This window comes from Anopheles cruzii, chromosome X (genome assembly GCF_943734635.1).
Source record: "Anopheles cruzii chromosome X, idAnoCruzAS_RS32_06, whole genome shotgun sequence".
Taxonomy (NCBI): domain Eukaryota; kingdom Metazoa; phylum Arthropoda; class Insecta; order Diptera; family Culicidae; genus Anopheles; species Anopheles cruzii.
In genome coordinates, this window is record NC_069143.1 from 4,091,466 (window position 1) to 4,111,377 (window position 19,912).

Sequence of the window (19,912 nt, forward strand, 5' to 3'; positions counted from 1 at the left end):
CCCCACCACCCAGCCCCGGGTGGTGGCCCGCCGAGGGCTTGCCCCGGGTCGAGTAGCGGGACAGGCGCTCGGGTGACGCGCTCCCGATGCTGGTCGTCGTGCTGTGCGTGCTGCCGTTGCTGTGGGGCGACTCGTGGTGCGCCGAGGGGTTGCTGGTCGACCCGCGGCCCCGGTGTATCCGGAGCGTCAACCGATTGTCGTCGAACCGACTGCCCATGCCTGGTCCACCAGAAGACGTCCAGGGAAACGGTAGGCGCATGGTGCGTGGTGTGGCGGAGGAGGGAGCGGAAGTGGAAGCAAGAGGTTCGGGGGAGTTGCAGAAGCAAAAGAAGAATGAGAAGAGGAAAACAATCGGAAGAGCAGTTTAGTTAGAGCGGTTGGTCGCGCGCGTTGTGAGCTCGGAGCTCGGGGTGAGCTGTCACTTTGGGCGTGACGTGACGCGAGTGAGACGCAACGGATGATGGAGGATATAGGAATAGAACCGCACTACCAGTTGACGCTCTGCCGTTTTGTGGAGTTTCTCCACAACTTGACTGGCCGGGGACTGGCCGGGCAGAGTTGGCGACTCCGTCCATATGGAATATGGTCCGCCCAAAACTCCATAATTGGCTGGGCCTAATTATGGAGGTGCCTATACATCGCCATGGTTCATGGGCCGCCAGGCTCATATCTGATTGTTACAAGCGGAAAGACCAACGATTTGGTGAAGTACCTACAGATATTGTATTTAGCGACTTTGTTGTAGTTCATGATTGTCAATTAAATTTGAGATGGTTTGGCACATAGCACCGAACGTTCGAAGGCGTTTCGATACGAGAGCTATGACAACTAGAAAACTCCAGCCAAGCCGGATAGGGTTGGTCGGTGCACACTCCAGGGAAGTCAGGTTCATCTCATCTAGTCTACGCAGTAATCTAGGCGCTAGTTCTAATGTCAGTACATCCTGAGGCTGCGGGACCCCTGAACACACCGTTTTGCTCATTGTAACCCGGGAACACCCAGCCATCAACCATCTATTGGCGATTCACAGAACAGAGATCTGTTGACCAACCCCATGTCATCAGTGGTACTAGGTCATCTGTGTTACACATTAACGATCTCCTAGCCCCTATAAGATAAACACTGGCAGGTACAACGGCGTTGAACCAACTGACCAGCGCCATCTAGCGATTAGTGACGCGAGTTTGTGGTATGCACTAGTCCGGTAAGACTCGGCCAGGCGCTTGCCGATAGATACTAATGTCGAGGGGAATATTGACAGAACGGGAAGTGAGAGAGAAAGCGCAAGAAAGAGAGAAAGAAAGAGAAAAAAGAGATAGATATGGAGAGATGTTTTAACATTTTCATCAAGTGAGCCGGGGGGGGCTTGGGTTCTATTCAACAGCACCTACCTCAGCGTAGTGTAGTCTCTGTACGGGGTACTACTACTACTACCTTGCTCCAAGCAATTCACCTCGTCGCCATCACATCATCAGGCCCGCTAGGCCCTAGGCCCGACCAGTCTTTTACTAACTAACAACAAGAGCCAACGCAGAAGCGAGATCTCGCAGATTTGCCCCGAGTTGCGCTACACACACACACACACACGTTGGTATTTCTAAAGTAAGGTTCAGACACTCCTTGTTGGATTCCCTTGCTTCTTCGGCTTGACTACTGCAACAGTATGCTGATTAAGGTATAGGCTCTTCAGCAGCAGCAGGTTGGCAGACTTGAAGGTGGACTCGCGAGAGAAAGGTGGACAGGCGCTCAAAACGTGACCCCCGGCGAAACGTCATCTAGAGTCGTCTGGAACCCCGCAATATCTACATCGGAACGACGGAGTTCGCAGGAGTTGACCAGGGACCACGACGCTAAGCGACCACAAGTGACTACTATTAAGACAGTGACACTGGACAGTGAAGTACGCTGCCAGGCAGCCAGGGGTCACGACCAAAGTGCGGGCCGTTCACAGGGAAGTGCTCGATTGCTGCTTCCAGTGACCAGTGACGGCCGTGGCGTCCGGCACGATACTTGGATACTCTTTCAGACCGATCGCGTTCCGTTCGTGGACCGGCGTGCTAGCGAAGGTGACGATCGACTCGGAGTTGGAAATGGCTAGGAGTCCACCGGCTCGCGCACTACCGGCATCAGTTGCGCCTGCGGTGGCACCTTCTGATTGTGCTTCGTTCGGCCCATGCCTGGGGTCCTGGTGGTCCGCTGGGACTTCGCGGTCGCGGTGTCATCTGAACTCCCCGGCAACACCGGCGTCCCCGGCGATCTCCGCTCGGGGCGTCGAGATAATGGTCGGCGTGAACGCTGACGGGCTGTACGAGTGGTTGGCGGTGTTGTTGTTGGTCGAGTTCTTCTTGAGCAACAGGTTCAGCTTGAGGCGCTTCGAGCACAGGCACCGCAGAATGATACGCTTGAACGCGTGCCGGAAGTCCTTGGAGAAGAGCGCGTAGATGAACGGGTTCACGGCCGAGTTGCAGTAGCCAAGCCAGAACAGCACCGAGAACAGCAGCTCGTTGATGCAGTCGCCACAGAACGGGCGCACCAGGTACATGGTGAAGAACGGCAGCCAGCAGAAGATGAACCCGCCCACGATGATGCCGAGCGTCTTGGCCGCCTTCGTCTCCATCCGGAAGCGCTTGACCTGCACTTTCAGGTGCCGTTTGCCCAGCTTTTTCGACGAATTGGGCGACAGGTCCCGGGACACCCCGACCGGAGTCTCCTTGAATACGCTCTTCCGCCGGCTGCCCGGGTGGTGCTGCTGCTGGTGATGGCGTCCTCCCAGCAACTGCTTGGAATGGTGGTAGTTGTGCTGATGATGGTGGTGGTGGTGATGGTGATGGTTCGCCAACGTCTTCGCCGGTGCAGCCGAGCCCGAGGCCACCGGGCTCACCACCGCCAGTCCTAGGCTCCCGACGGCGGTGCGCGAAGTTGAGATCTGTGGATTCTGCAGCTGGATACTGTCAGTACCACTCTGTGGCTCCTGCTGCTGTTGGCCCTGGCCTCGGCTAGAGGTGGACATCGGCGCCGTACACTCGAGCGACATGCGCACCGCGTTCTGGGCCCGAATCGTCGACTCCATCAGCGAGGCCACACCCTTGCCGCGGTGCATGCGCAACGTCAGACTGTCGTCGAGATTGTTCTTGCCACCTGTGAGCGGTAGGCGTTGCGCGTTGTGACGGGGCATGACACGGGGACACAGCATGGGGCATAGAGGGTGCGCTTACGGGATACGTGTGGCGTTGGTAGTCATTCGATGTGACACCATATCGTGATCGTCAGCCGAGTCAGAGAGATTCGGAGTGCGGAATGGTTACGTCCGCAGTTGACATACACGCACACATACACACGCACGCGCGCAGGGATGGATGGAGAGAAAGAGAAGAAATTTATTGAATACAAAGGCCGTCGGAAGTGGGCCCGCACTTCTCCTCGGCTGCGGTTTGCGATGGATCTGCGATGGTTTTTGGTGGTGGTTTTGATGGTGTTGGTGTTGGCGGTGATAGTGAGGACGTAGTAGATATAGTATGGTCGTGTTGTTACTGAGAGAAACAGACAGATAGAGAGAGCGAGCGAGAGGGAGAGAGAGAGAGAGACGGAGAGAAAGAGCGAGTTGTTTGCTGGTGATTGTGGTGAAAGTTGAGTAGTGTAGTGATAGTTTCAGAAGTAGTAGCAGTAGTAGTAGTGGTAGTGTAGTGATCAGGGTAGTGTATTGTATACCAATCTTGCGAATTAGTGCCCATCGAAGAATCGAAGCTCGATGTCTCGCGCAGTTCCCATCTATTTTTCTTCGATGTGAAGTTACATTCAAAGCAGCAGTAGTAGTAACAGTAGTGGTAGTAGTAGTAGTAGTAGCAGTAGTAGTAATTTCCGATAGCAATAGCGGAGTGGAGTAGATAGTTCCTGAGGTAGTGGCTCGTATTAGTACCTGTTAAGCTTTCGTTTGCGGCACCGGGCGGTTTGGGGGTTCTAGCAAGTTGTCTGGACCGTCGGAAGCCGAATGTAGGCTATTCAGACACTAGGAAAACCCTTCAGCCACTCTTAGTAGCGTCTACACGCTCCCGCTTGTCCCGGTGCTCTTGCAGGCTGGAGTGTCTAGAGTAGATGCAGATGGCTACCAGCAGGTGGCCCTGGAATATCTTCAGGACCTTATGCACTTCCACGCCCGTTCTTTCTCACTTATCTCTTGAAGAGCTTCCAGTGTCCTGTGCGGTGTTGAATCTACTCCTGCGCAGCAACCGCACGGTGTCGCATTGTTGGGTAATGGCTCTACAGGTCCGCTTGGGCTGGATTCGCTTTTATACCGAAAGTGGGCAACGATATCACCGGCAGGCGATGTTCCACGATGTTAATGGGTTTAGATGCAGCCACCGAAGTAGTAGTTGTCGGTTTTGTGATAGTGTTATTGCTAGTGGTGTGGTTTTCTGTAGTATGACTAGTAGTAGTGGTAGTAGTAGCGACAAATAATGATGAATGTTTCTGTTGTTGTTCGTGTTGTTCTTGGGGTTGTTTGCTTGTTGTTGTTTGTTTGTAGTTAGGAAGTAGTACATGAAGAAAACTTATTGGCTATCACATGACAATGGCGTATTTTCACTGGTTTGGGGGATAGGGACAAGAACACTTCGCATACACAGGTCCGTAGGTAGGTACTATTATGTTAGAAGCTTGTACTTTGTGTGCCGTGTGTCTGCTGAGTGTGTGTATGGCATTGTGTGTATATACATTGTCTTCCTCAGTGCCGCTCATGAGCATGCAGACGGCCGTTCGAACTTCATAGCACTGATTTTGTTGTTGTTGTTGTTGTTGTTGTTGTTATATTGTTGCATTCGCAATGACAGCATTCGAAAAAAAATAAACCGTGTACCGAGCGCAATGCACTAAAACCCGGCCGAGTCGGCCAAGTATGGCTCGGATTCAGCCTTAAACAAATCAAACTATATCAACACAACGAGGGTATTATTATGGTAACATTGTAGAGGTTGTTGCGCAGACGGACTTCCGGGTAAGTAGAAGTAGAAGAAGGACAAACAATTAAATGGTAACACGCGAGCCGCGTCAGCCCAAAACACACCCATCTCGGACAGAGACACAGAAACAGTGTTGGTTGTTGGTGTTATATAGAGATTGCTTTTCGTTACGCACCCTTGCGCAAAAAACTTCAGACAGTGTTGTCAAGAAGCAAGGTGAGCTGATGTCGAAAAACTTTGCAAAGCTTTACTCGACAGTCTTCGAACACACAACAGTCCAAAGGATCATTGGAAATGTTCCCTCAACTTTTGTGTCAACTGTCTGAAGCTTTTTGACAACTAGCTGAAGAGTTTTAAACAAGAGTCCGTTACATCCAGGAACTCCCCGGCATGGCGCGTGTACGGTGTGCGTGTGTGGGTGTGTGTAAGTTTCAATGAATAAGTCTTGAAGGTAATACTTCGATCTCTACCAGAAATGCAGAACATACGAATACGAAACACAACTTTCCGTCATTCCAAATACAAAGGCAAGCTCAGCAAACAGCATTCCGGATATATGTATATATAATATATTTGGTTTTTTGTGTAGTTTAGGCACGCACACTAAAACTTGGTCACTAGAATAAGTTTGTTGTTGATTCATATTAGTTCGGTCAGCAACTATTCCTGTAGGGGTGTTGTTTTGATAGTTGGTGGTTGGGAATAGAGGAGTATAGGAGTCAGGAAAGAGAGATCCGGGAACGACGGAACGAAAGTGTCGGACTCTTCAGAACCAAAAAAAGCGCGCGAAATAAATGAGGGGAGCCGTGGGGATGGGGCGAACAAGCAGAAAAACGAACTACGACGAGCATTTCGACCCATCGACCCAGCGAATCGATGGTTTGATTGTTGTGTGTGGTTTCCATTTTAATTTCTTTTCGAGCACAGCCCTGCGTGCCCAGCCCTCTTTCCTGTGCGAAAAAACACAATGGGAAAACAATAGGGACAGAGGATTTACTGGAATTTTGACTTTCGGCTGTCGGCCGAAGCACAAAAGCGAAGGGTACATTCGTTCGAAAACAATGTACGAACCGGGACAACAGTAAGCGGATCCTGTGCGGGGCGGTTTACCAGAAGAAAGGGCACCACAATAGAGAGAGAGAGAGAGAGAGAGAGAAAAAGAGCAGACGAGCGAAACAGTGATGGAACAGACAGTTACAGACCAGTTATTACTAAGCATATTTGAAGCGAATGTTAAATGAGATGGAAGGACCTCGACAAACTCTCAACACTCCGCTACCGGAGAGGGATTTCACCGTAACAGGGCATCCTAGCCTGCCTGCCTGCCTGCCTGCCTGCCTGCCTGCCTGCCTTTTCCACATTGAGCTGGGCCTGGGCCTGGATCCAGGACACTGGAGTAGAAACCTCGAAGAGCATTTACTACAAGTTCAGGCTAAATGCTGGCCTATACTGGGAGATTGGCCCTTTCTGTAGATCCGGAGCATGGCATGGGGCATGGTAGAGCGTGCCGTGATCGAAATCCGGAACGAAAGCGAATAGAGTTTGCAATGAGATGCAAATCGATCAACATCGAATTCCCCACTGTGTTAACAAGATCATCTGTGCCTCTACGAGAAGCCCATGCTCAGGGCTCGAGGCGAACGTGTTCTACACAGGACGCCGCACGTGCTGCGGAAACTACGGCCACGGTTGACCGAGGCACATCTGCTGCGAAGGTCTGCAGAGGTGGCCACATGTGTATGACACTTTGATAGTCCGAAAACCGAATTTTTGGGCCACGAAAATGAGAAAATGGCATTACCGCCTGCATGTAGACTATCCGCGTTGCGCGCTGGATGACAACGAATGCAAGGAAGTGCGAGGGACACCAAGAAAGATCATGCACCAGAATGTAAATGAGAGCGAGAGAGCGGGTGGTGGGGTTGGGGGGAGAATGTCACATAACATTGGGAGTAACAATTGCGAAATCGCAAAATCCTGAATGTCCACGGGTCCAAGCTGGATGGCTGGACTACTACAGAGCACCAATCAGGGCGAGAACCAGATCCATAAACAGGCAAAAAAAGGAACGAAACATCAAACAAATATGCGAAAAAAAACGGCAAGGACCGCAACAAAAGCACCACAACAAAAGCACCACACAGTGCCCGAAACTAAACGCATTGAAATCATTAGGGATCGCAAAACCGATTCATGAACGCGTAATTTGGGCGTTGGTACTGCTGATGCTACTGGTGTTTGTTTGTATGTTTGATAAAAAAAAACGAGTTTACAAAGTTGGAAATTTGGATTGGAACGATGTAAGCCTTCGGTGCGTATTGTTGTTGTTGTTGTCCGGTGTTTGGTGGATCAACGTGGCAAGAACCGACCGAACGCCAACCGACAATACCGACAGAGAGACCGACAGCGCAAAGGGATTGTAAAGGTGGAGTCGAGAGCCGAGAGAGCGGTGAGAGGTGGCTAAAAGGCTGCTCGAAATCGAGTGGAGCTCACCGGTGAGCTCCAGCCCGGGATACGGCACAACAACGGGCCTCGGCCCACGCAACGGAACGGCATGGACCGGCATGGACCGGCACGGACCGGAGCAAAAGCCTCCCAAAGCATAGTTGACGGCTCTAATCTGCCGGCGGCGTATTAACGAAAACCGAAACCCCGAAAGCCACCAAATAGAGCCCCTAGAGCCAACCAATAACTAACAGCTGCACCTCCCGGGTTTAGTTGTCTAATTTCGGCGCCACGTGACGGGCCCTCCCGTTCGGCACATCTGCTCCGCTCCGGAGCGTATCGGCTCATTCGCAGGCATCGTCACTGCATCGCCGGAACATGGAAGTTAATTGGCCTGAACTGCTTATTGAAAATGGCGCAGGCCGTCAGAGCCCCCTAATCGGGCCGCATAATTTGAACCGACGAACCCCCGACCGACTGTGGCCAGACGACTGTGTCCATATCTGTCGACTGGCGGCGGGGGCGAAAGCTCGAGAGTCAAACCTAAGACCCGTGGTAATTGCAAGGCATAAAAATAAAGCAGTATTAAGTAGAGGAGGAGAATACACAGAAAGGGCACCGACACGGCAGGTACAGCGGCGGTTGGGTAAACCTCGTGCAATCAAACACCGGCGCCCGGCGCAAGATACGTCAGATACCGTAAACCGTTTAGCTGTTGGATTGAAAGTTCCAACCCCCGGGCTGGAATCTGTGCCGCGGGTGTGGTGGTGGTTCTTCCTAGAAAGCTGTTCTTCGTCTGTTAATCCAATCTGCTTGATTGCATCCTGCGATGGCGAGTGTTATTTGAGCGGCGGACACTGTGTCATTCGAACGGCCCAGAGATGGGCACACCGTGAGTAACGTCACCGGACGTCCCAAGAAGCCCGCCGTCAAGCTACTCTGAGAAGGTCTCTGAGAGAAGAGAGAGGAGGGGCGTGGGGGAAGGGGGTTGAAGAAAGACAAAAAGAGGCAGACAGACAGGATGGTTGAAGCAGAAAACTGGCGCATCGCCGTGATTTAGTTCTATTTATGCTTCATCAAGTCCTCCCGGGATCGTCGTCGTCGTCGTTGTCGGGTTGAAACCCTTCTGCAATCACACACACACACACATTCACAGCACGTGTGTGTGTGTGCGGGCACTGCGCCACTGTCCGAGCCCCCGGAACCCGGAAAAGACGCCAGTAAAGAAACGATGTCCCCCGGAAGGAGGAAACCTCCCGAAGGACAGCTAGCGACATCGCAGTAATGAGGGTGTTAGTGACCGTGAATTAAAGGGGGGGAAACACCCATGATGATGATAGAACAGGGCGAACAGGGGGAGAGATAAGAAGGGTGGAGGGGGCGGGGAGTGGGGAGCTTCTGCTCGATCGGCGGGGAATCATGTATGTATGGTTATTGTGGAACGATCCGTCAAACAAGCTAATACGAATATACGAACACACTCGGGGAACATGTACAGAACACTTGGAAACAGATGGACGTCATTCCGGGCAGGCCGTTCAACGCAAAACAACACTCTGGCTGGTGGTGGTGGTGGTGGTGGATTGGGAACTTTATAAACAAAATGCAAAATGGTGATGTCGATTACAAGATGCTCGGAATAGCTCGGAGACAGGAGAGTTAGGAGGCTTCCATGAGGACGGGCCGAGAGAGGACAGGAGTAGAGTAATGGGATACAATCGGGGTATCGGATGATGAGCTGAGGATTTTCGGGGGAAAGAAAGAGAGAGACAGCGAGAGACAGAAACAGAGAGAAAGAGAGAGAGAGCGAGAGAAAACAGGGAGCCGGAAAAAAAGAGTCGGTGGGGTGGGTGGGTTGGATGGTGGGTTGGGTTCTCTCCCGGGCTGGGCTTACCTTTGGTGGTGCGAAAGCCCTGGTTGATGGCACGCGTGGTGCGTACGGCCGCCCGGTAGATGCGCCAGTAGAAGAACAGCATCACGAGCATCGGAATGTAGAAGGAACCGAGGGCCGAGTAGACGACGTACCCGGCGTCGTTCGTCAGCTCGCACGTCCACGGGCACGGCAGCGGGGGCGGGGGCGCCGGTGTCACCGACACCAGCGTGTAGTTACCGTACTGGTAGTAGACGTTCTCTTTCACCTTTCAGACACACACACGATAAAGCGGATAAAGTGGGGGGGGGGGGCGGGGTTTTCCGGGGGAAGCCCCCCCGGGGGGGGGGGGGTGGCGGTTGGCCTCTGCCCCTTCCGGGTGGACTTACTTTCTGGTCCTTCCACCCGACCAGCGGCGGAAAGCAGATGACGAACGATAACACCCACAGCCCGGCGATCAGTGACTTGGCCCGCCGGGTGGACATGATGCTCGGGTAGGTGACGGGCCGGGTCACGGCGACGTACCGGTCCAGCGAGATGGCGCACAGGTTCAGTATCGAGGCCGTGCACATCCACACGTCGACCGCCAGCCAGATCCGGCACCACACGTCACCGAATATCCAAACCTGCCATCAGGTCGAGTTGCCGGAGGAAAGTAAACAAACAAGAGAAACGAATAATGTTAGCGGCAGAGCTGGCATGTAGGTGAAGAGAGAGAGAAGGGGGGGGGGGGGGGGGATGGGGAGACCCATCCCATGCTCCAAAACCGGTGCGACTGTTCTACGAACCGGTGAAGGAACCAGAAAAAAAAATTCCCAGGCGAAAATGACAGCTGACAGAAGTGCCTATCAAGAGCCTACCCTAAGCAATGACACACACACACGCGCGCACGTGTGACCACGATCAGTAATCAGTGCTACGAAATGCACGCTACTGGCACCTCTCAGGCTCAGGTGGAGCTTCAGGTCGAGCAGGGGGGCCCATTCCATTCTAATTACCCTGAGCGGCACTTGTCGTGCCCAGAAGTGGTTTAAAAAGTGCCGAAACGCGGGCGGTTTTTTCGTCCCTCTTTCAGCTCGAGAGCTCACCGACGGTTCGAGCACTTGTGCCCACCGCTCCGCTCCCTGCTGCTGCTGGTTGCGTTGTGTGCGGGACGGGCCCTTATTTGCACATAAATTGCGTGAATCAATGAACCGAGAAGATGGGCCGGCTCACGTCCGCCATTGGCCGTGTGTACACGGCCAATATTGCGCCGTGAATGAGTGATTAGAGAGGACCTTTTCCCGAGGACTTTCGCCTCCCGAATCCGGCCGTTCTTGCGTCGCCTTTTCTGAGGACGGGTGGCCCTGAGGCAAAAAGTCAAATAAAAAGTCGGGCGAAGTAGTTGTGGTGGTGAAGCTCTACCACCGCAGAGTGCGCGCGCGTGAGTCTAGTTCGCGGTTCGAGCCTTCGAGAAGTGTTCGATCCACCCACACCCAGACGAAGCGGTACGGTAGCGGGCCGCCCTGCCCTGGTCTTGGAAACTCTTGCGTGAGGCACAGAGAAAAGAATGCGGAGCGGAGGGTGTGGGGGTACATCTTATGGCGTTGCCCTCATCGTTGGCCCCGGCGTTTACACAGCTTGCACTGCTTTGTGGCAGTCGTAAAATATTCATCCACAGTTTCTTCGCCGGCCCGGGCGCGCTCCGAAATCGGAGCCCACGCAACGAACTACCGGTGGGGGAGGGCCTAACTGGGGCCAACACCGAGGGGTGTGAATAATCGAAAAACCGGCAGGAACATAAACACAGAGCCCTCGGCAAAGTTCAGTCTGCTAGGCATACGAATAAGCCATCGTTTGATGGTCTAATAGCCCGGTAAACGGTCGAACGGGTGTTCGGCACACTATCGGACGGTTCGAGTGAAGAACGCTGCGCTCTGCGACGACACCGACGACCACCAGGACGACCTGCTGGTCCGTGGCCTCATCAGCAGCAAAAAACCACGTGTATGCCACCAGAGGGCGCGTTTGATGCGGATGGAGTAAAGCCGGAGGAGTAAAATACGAAAAAAAACCCTCGTTCGGTCAACATACTAGTGTGTTCGATAAGTTCGTATGGTCGGTAACAAAGAGCGCTGCTACGACCCTTATATTTTTTTGTCATATTGGTACACTCTTCATATGAACGTATGTGAAGTTTCATTTCAATCGGTCACTTAATATTTTTTTACGGGCCATTTGCTATCGACGTGTCGCAGTATTTTTTACAACGGAAAAATCAAGCATCGTGCAGTGACTCAATTTTTATTTTTGAAAGGTTTAAAACCAAAGGAAATTGGTGAACGAATGTTGAAAGTGTAAAACGACTCTTCACCTTTAATTATGGGGTTAAAAGGGGCGTTTCTGAGTTTAAACGTGGTCGTACTAGCCTTCGAGACGATCCATGTCAAAAACGTTTAAAAACAAACACAACACCTCCACATTTAGTACAAAAAATACAGGATGTCGCATTGGAAAACCGTCGAATCACTGAAAGAGATTTAGTATAAGGCCTAGCCATCTCATTGAGCAGTATAACCAATATTTTCACTGAAGTATTGGGTTCCCAAAAGCGGTTTGCAAAATGGGTACCGCATTCGGTAAAAATGGAACAATGTGCCCCGTTACAAGAGCATTTTAAAAATGGCAAAAATCCATGAATTAAAGTTCGAATGGTTGGAATATCCACTGTATGCACTAGATTTAGACCCTAGCGACTTTTATCTGTTTTCAGACCCAAATAAATCATGCGTGAAAAGCGTTTTTCATCAAATTGTGACGTTATAACAACTGTGGATGGCATTTATGAATTGGAGTCTCCTCGAAACAAGTGTATTGATGCTCAGGAAGGTCACACTGAATAATAAAGTGTATTTCAAACCATAAAATTGTGTTTTTCTTATCGCCCATACGAACTTATTGAACAGCCTAGTACAGTCTAGGGGCTCGAGGTCGGGGCATACTACGCGAACCCTGTAATGGACGCCGGACGGCGCTCTCGGAACCACGGGTCGTCACAGAGTGCTTCAAGGCAATGCAAATGATTTACGCCCAACTTCAGTCCACGCTGCGGTACGACTGATGGTGTGCTATAACGTGATGAAACTCTTGTGCGTCAGGAATGGTCCAGTCCAACCTACCCAATACACTGAGCTGCTGTCATCTCCGCCCTACACACATTATGCTAATATCGCATGATGCTCGAAGGCGCGAAGTGCGAGAAAACGAGAACCCGATACGAATGCACGAGAAAAGGTCCGAATGTCCGAATCCGTGAGCATGGGCACACACAGCGTGGGGCTTCCTGCATCCCGCATCAAAAATCACGGCCCAAGTAGTCCCAAGTGACAACAAAAACGCTTCGCAGTTCCCCCGTGGCTTCCTGAAACGCTCCTGGCACGCCATTGATTGGAGGTAAACGGGTGAGTCCGGCCCGTAACAGGTTCCCGGTGATGCACGACGACGACGACCACTTATCGCTACGTGTGTGTGGTGCCCCGGGAAAGCTCGAAGCTGTCGGCAGAATTTGGGCCCCTTTTTCGGGGGCTCTCGATCCTCGATCCGTAGGACGGTGGTGCCGCCCAACCTTTTTATCACCTAAAATTTTTGACTTTCATAAATTAGGCAAATTTATAGAATAATTCAATCTAAATTAGATCGCGAACACGGTACCGGGTACCGGGAGCCGGGAGCCGTTTGTCGTGCCCGGTGCTAGTCTGCTCATGGCAGAAGAGCCAGGAGTGCGTCACGCCGAGCGACAGAGTGAGAGTTATGCGTGGCTTCGCAACGAGGCACGCGTAACAATAAACCTATCAGCAGCAGCAGCAGCAGCAGCAACAGCAGCACCATCAGCAGGATAGTACAGCTCATCAGCTCATTGGCTAGCTCGACGTGCACCGCCGACACACTCTCAGTGCACACAGCGAGTGAGTGTCGCCGCAAATTACTCATTAGCAGCACCAGCTTCCTATACGGACCGGAGGCTGGAGCGACCGGGATGCGAAGTTGTGGATGTGCGCCCTGACATATCGATCAGGCGGTGCGCCGGGGTGACAACGACTACCAGCGCCTAGCAGCCGTGCCAGTTATTGGCTGTGACTGTTTTTGCAATTCTACCTCACTTTCTCTCTCTCTGTCTTGCTAGATTAGCACCGTCAGTATAGCCAGGTCGTGCGGGACGAATTAGCATTTGGTTTTGGAGATTTATTTCAATCCCCTCTCTCCCTCTATCTTTCGCCCTCTCTCTCTCTCTCTCTCTCGCTCTCTCGCTCTCTCTGTCATTCTGGGGATATTTCCTTTCCACCAAAAACAGCTTTGCTGTGCTTTTGCCGTGGTTCCGCACCCGCGAACCGTCGCTTCTTCATTGGCGCATATTGTTTTTTGGTTCGTTCGTGTGATGAAAATTTATGTAAAAAGTGTACGCGCGTGTGTGTATCTGTGTGTAAAACCGTGACACGCGCTCTGGTACATCCACTCTCTCCTACTGCCTATCGGAGGAGACGGGTCGGTCGCGCTTCGTCGAAAAAGTACGGCCCTAGAGCTCCGGCAGGATACCCGCGCGCGTCCTCGCGCGTTCGCTCGTCCTCGTGTATGCTGCCGCCTTCTGCCTTCCAAGAAGCCTTCTAGCCACCCGCGTAGCCCCCCGGGGCCCCGCCCCGCGTTACGCGGAGCAGCTGCTAGCGGCTAGCTCCTAGTAGTCCAATCTTTTACACCCAATCACTCCGGCGCGTCCTTGGCGCGCGTGCGACAAGGGCCGAACACCTGCCCGGATTTTTGGGGCGGGTGGGGGGTGGTGCAAAGGCGACAAAAAACAAAGTGTGTGTGTTTGTGTGTGCGCCGAATAATGAGAAATCTAAATAAATTTGAATGTATATTGAGTTTCGATGCCCGTACCTTTCCTTTCTGAAAACGGTTTTCCTATTACTACTCTTACTGTGTTCGCTCGCCGGGCTGCTCTTTGGCTGTTGCCCTTTGGCCCTTCTGGTTGGCCCACAAAAAAACAAGCCAAACAAATCATCTCTGCCGCCGCCGCGCGGGTTCTCTCTTCGGTAGGGCTATTTGATTGTTGAGCGTTCCGCAGATTTCGCGCAGGTTCGCCCCGGAGTGGCGGAGCAGGGGGTCGATCACAATTGGACCGGTTCATTGGCCAATTTTAGTACGCTCTGATGTGCAAGTAATGTGCACTCCCGCAACACCCACTCCCGCCCATTCGGTGGTTCTTTTGTTTGTTTGTTGTTGTCCGGTTTGTTGTTGTTAGATTTGATCCAAACCTTCTGTCAAATAAAAAAGCTGTCATTCCTTTATAGCGAACCCTGTCACCCTGTGTGGCCGCGTGTGTGTGTGTTTGCGATAATCGATGTGGTGTGCACCGGATTGCGGCAAGCCAGTAACCTTCTTCAAGTTCCGAGTGAGAGAGAGAGCGAGCGATGGAGATGATCAGGCGCCGTGCAGAGACCCATCTTTAAGCCCTTAAGCCTAGCCAGTGTGCCAGTGGAAACATATATATCCGACATTTTCGAGATAGGTTTTGACTTTTATCCCATTCTCGTCGTTTTATGGCCATAGCTTTGCTTCAAATGCATTAATTGTTGTTGATGGAATTGTCCTTCAATAATTTCATTAGGTTTTAAAAGCTCAAAGTACACCACACCTTTCACATCCCACCATATGCACAGTATAACCGTTGCGCAATGAATATTTCGCTCTGGTTACGGTAGACCTGGTTCACCAAGCTGTATCCAGACCTTTTTGGGTTTAGGATTCTTGTAATAACTCCTCTTTACAGGAACCAGGAACAAAACTTGACATCACTTGGCTCAAAACAGGTGTTGTTTACACTTTGACCAAACAATCTACACTGCGTTAGATGCGTAATGACAGTAGCTGTCATTACGCATATTTCATAAGAAAAAATTTGTTATATTTAGTGAGTAACGCAAAATCTTGTAAAACCGCAAGAATTAACTCCTAGACCTAATATCTGTTGCAAACCCCAAGTCGAAGCCCGGCACACAACCAGGTCCATGTCCCGGTGGCCGGAACGGGGAAAGGTCTTGTGTGGGGTGTGGGGGTGCGTGAAACCGGACCTACCTTAAACACTTCCCAGGTGGCCGAAAATGGCAATACGGCTAATCCGACCAGGAGGTCGGCGACGGCTAGACTAACGATAAAGAAGTTGGTAACGCTGCGCAGCTTGTGCGAGCAGAGGACGGCCGCTATCACCAGACAGTTGCCCACGATGACCAGCACGTTGATGAACGCCAGCACCGCCAGCGAGACCAGGTTGGTCGGGTTAGTCCACTGCACGGACGCGAGTAGGTTGGCGCACTCCGTCTCGTTCATGGCGTCCCGGATGGCAGGTGGTGGTGGTGGTTGGTGGTGGTGGTCGTGGTACGTTCGGAGGTGTGGTGACGGCGGCGGCGCTGCTGCTGGCTACAGCGCTAGTGTTGGTAGTAGTGGTGGTAGCAGTAGGCGTCCAAAGCTGGATCGGCTGCTGCTGCTGCTGCTGACGAACGGTGGTTCCGACTGTCGATGGCGACCGCAGGCGCGAGAAGACTTCGGCTTCGCCCGAGGTGCCGGCGTGCGATGCTAAGCTCACTGTAGCGCGGCTGGCGACATGGCTTTCTCCTGTTTTGGGGGACGAGAACGGAACGGGACAAGTGATCAGATTTGGTGCGGTTCCGAGATCAGAGCGAGAGTAACGCGCACGTCATGTCACCTACTCGGAAGTAGGAACTACTCAGAGGTGGCGTTAACCTAACGGCACGGCATCGGCCCCTTCCCACACCTGCCCTCACCTACCCACAAAGCTGGAGAGAGTGCGCGTGGAAGTGACTGGAAGTGGCCCAACTGTTGGTCCAGTAATTGATATCACAACCACCGGCGACCTCCGTTTGCCATCCAATGCGTTGGGAAAGCATGTGAGCTTGCACTACTCCCCCCCCCCTCCCGCCGCCACAAGTGACCCGATTCGAGAGCTCGGAGCCACTTTAGAACGGGTAAATGAACACCCGGACCGAATCAGGGACCGGACCGACATTCAAGTCCCCTCGGCTCCCACTCCCAAGAGCATCACCAGGGCGAACACTGCAGGCTGGCAGGGTGGACAACACTGCACCATCCTTGAGATAGCCCGGAATGCCCGGCAAACGAAGGCAAAGGCTCGGGGTGGACGGACGGTGTCTAAAGGAACTGAAATCGAATTGAAAAATAATCGATCAACTCGGCTCGGCTCGGTAGGGCTACTTTCTGGCGGGAGCATTCCCACAGCAGCAGCAGCAGCAACGGCAGCAGCAGCAGTTGACAAGCTGACTGTTGGCAGCGTTTAAGCAGCATCATTCAGTGCTGCTGCTGCTGCTGCTCTGGTTGGAGATGGCTTCGCCTGAACCGACCGACCGACCGACCGGGTAGATCATAGATTTTGCCCGCCTGACGGCTGGCTGCCGCCAGTTTTGGGACGGGCGGGAGCGGGCAGAGCAGCATCGAGCGCCAGCAGAGTAGTAGGCCACAACTTTGCAGGCAAAGGTAATTGCAGTTGAATTGCCCTGCCCTTTGCGAACGACAACTGTGGACCGCTCCATCTCTCTCATCGCTTCCTCCGGGGGCGCTGTGGGCTATTCATTTATTCATCTACGGGCCGAGCCATTCTCCTGCCCGAGACTTCCGGACTTCCGGGGTCGGGAAGAGTTTTCAACGGCGCGAGCTCACGAACCATAAATTGAAACCAGATTGAGTGTGTGTGTGTGTGTGTGTGTGTGTGTGTGTGTAGAACGTCGCGACTAGTGAATTCCGACCACTGCAGGCCCACAGGACGTGTGGATGCGATAGATCGGAGATGCCTTCGACAGTTCGAAATGATGGAACAGCCTGTAATTTAATATAGACTTTAGCACACACACACTGCTCTCTTTCTCTCCCATTCTAAGTCAACAACCTAGCAAGGGGCTCGAGGGCTGCAGTGGCCGACACCGAAGAGAACAATTGAGGGGGTCCGCTGACATCTGCCGCAAAAAAGGGAAACCAAGCGTGTCCACCGGGGCGCTGGTGGACCTGCTGCTGGTGAAACGGGTGCAAATTTAAGTGACCAATCTACGCCCCACTAGCCCAGCGTCCCGAAAAACTCGCCAAGCTCGCCGGTTCAGGGCGGTGGCCGTCCGTATCTGAGGCCAACTACGGTGAGACTCCAGCGTAGTTGGTGAAGAACCCGTAGTTGCCAGCGAGCGAGCGAACGAAAAGACCCCGGCTTAATTAGCATGAGCACCCCCTGGCAGGGAGATTGGTCCTAATTTGTGTGTGTGTGTGTGTATCAATCTTCTCGTACAGAAACCTACCCACACCCCGGAGCGCGGGGGTGGTTCATACATAATTCATGCCGTTCGTCCTGGCCGCGTCCATCCGCCCGCTTCGGTGGAGCTCTTTGTCAATTTCGCAAATCGACGATGAAATTTAACTACAGCACAGCGTTGGAGCCCGTTGCTGTCCAGAGTGCGAAAAGGTTGCCTCCCTTCCAGTGTTCTGCGGGGGGGGGGGCGGCAGCAGCAGCAGTAGCAGCAGTAGCAGTAGTAGTAGTCGTTCGTAAAAAGGCAAGATACAGTTTTATTTGGCCGCAACCTCGTGGCCTAGGTAAGCCCCCATGGGGCCTGCGGTTGTTTGATATCTCGAAGTCACGAAAGACAGTAAAAAGTGTGCCTGGGGTGGTGGTGGCCTAGTGCACGTACACCGTTGTTCAAGTTTGCCCGAGGTTTGAGCGTTTAGTACTGTTAGAGCTGAAGCTGCTGGGTGTCTGGGGCGGGCCGGGCCGAAAATGGCTCGGCTCCGGCTCCATAGTCCGGAGTCCGGAGTTCCGGGGAGTCCGGGTGATGATGGCGAGAAAACTTTGCCTTTGCCGCGCAACTCATTAGGCAAGCTCACAGGAATTGGTTATTTCAATCAATTTTTTTTTCTTGGAGAGAGATACCCCTGGGGCCGAAGGCCACCGAATGGCGGTGGTTGTCCTGGGAAAAACGCTGGGCCTGCGGTTGATTGCGCGCTGGGCTGCTGGGGCTCGGGGGTGGCTAATTAAAAACTGAGCACAACCCGGTTTGGAACCCATCGATGCCAATCGATAAGAACGTGCTCCACCACGCCAGGTCCACATCAGGTGAGATGTGCCGTGTCGCTAGAGGTTAGCCCTAGCGTCGGTCGGAAGCGGGTTCGTTAGATGTCGCATGCCCGCGCGTGACGCGATTCCATCCCGGGCCGGGCGCGGTACTATTACGTCTCTACCGAGTGCACCGGAATAGCAAGGCGAATTTTATGACGCACGTAACAAGAGAACCATCAACAAGGTGCCAGGTGCTGACCTGCATCATCTTCCTTGCCATCAGCGCCTTCCGAACCCGAGAACAGAGTGTGCCCGCCACAGCGCATTCGGTAGTTAAGATCTTCAAATCATCAAATCCAATCTCCAAATCCAATCTTCAAATGTACCATTGCCCGTGTAGCTCTAGAATTCGGACACGGTTTGCGAAGCGTGCAAAATACTGGACTCACCGAGTCAGCAGCTTGAAGCACCCGGGATCCGGGAGCATTCCGGGAGTCCGAGTCGTAAACACTGACGTAAAGCTTGACCGACAGACAGAGCGAAATACCACCGCCAGCAGTTCCATCTCGATCGGAGAACTCGGCTCGGTAACTCCTCGGGAGCCTCGGATCGTGGGGCTGTACTTTAGCCATAAATCACTTTTGTTGAAAAACGCCCAAAAACGCCATTGTTGCGCCAGTCGGAATCGGTAAACGGTGACACTCACCGTGCGATGCGATGGCTGTCCCCGACGACGACGACGAGGACGACGAGGACGAGCATCGTACCGCGGCACCTTACGCTTCATCGAGCCCAACCGAAACCCGCGCCCGGGGGATTGCCTAATGATGTAGAAAACAATTTTTGCGCTCGACTAAACCGGACGCCCGGTCCGATAGCGCTCACTCTCGTTTGTTCGAACTTTACCTCCGACTGCAGGAAGCAGCAGCAGCAGCAGCAGCAGAACCGGGGGCAGTTACAGTAGTAAAAGCACGACGCGCCAGAACTCGAATAATGGTGTGGCCAATTGTGACCAACCTTCGCCACCGCCATAGGGCGATCCATTGAGTGTTTGGAACTACCGATTACTTTACTTTTGTGACCGTCAAACTGCATTTTGAAAATTGTAAACATCCAGCTTTGACATTTACGAATTGGGATTGGGAAATACCAATACCAATACCGGTATTAGGGAAACCTATATCCAAAGTGCTGAGTCTTCAGCTCAAACTGACGGCAGATGACAGAGCTACGTGCCGTACAGCGACAGCCACAATCGCCACTCGATGGACCACCCTGTATACTTACTGCCCAGCAGCCCTGACGATGGACGATCGTCATGCGGGCTGTGGAGCCACCGGCGCGCACCCCGGCGCACCTCATCATCTGCAGATTGTTTCGAGTAATGTCCGTAGCTACGGCATCTTTATGTCCTATTAAACTCAATCGTCCGGCTGCGGCTGCGGTTCTACGGTGCACATCAACACAATGGTGTACTAAAGCTGCCCTGAAAGCGGTTTCAATAGGAGTGACACTCCACAGGAGTGGAGGAGCTCCTCCGGG

At 52.8% G+C, this 19,912-nt stretch overlaps 1 protein-coding gene across 1 annotated transcript in view; it reads right to left on the bottom strand.

Annotated features, from left to right (window-relative positions):
• LOC128266995 (octopamine receptor Oamb-like) overlaps positions 1–15,636 on the bottom strand; it is a 16,544-nt gene extending 908 nt beyond the window's left edge. Inside the window, exons 1-4 of the mRNA XM_053003822.1 lie at positions 15,379–15,636; positions 9,660–9,896; positions 9,295–9,538; positions 1–219 (exon numbers count right to left, since the gene is read on the bottom strand). The exon at positions 1–219 is cut by the window's left edge and continues 908 nt beyond it. Coding sequence (XP_052859782.1) covers positions 1–219; positions 9,295–9,538; positions 9,660–9,896; positions 15,379–15,630 — 952 coding nt within the window. The 5' untranslated portion in view covers positions 15,631–15,636. The remainder of the gene's footprint in view (positions 220–9,294; positions 9,539–9,659; positions 9,897–15,378) is intronic.
• Positions 15,637–19,912: the final 4,276 nt, after the last annotated feature.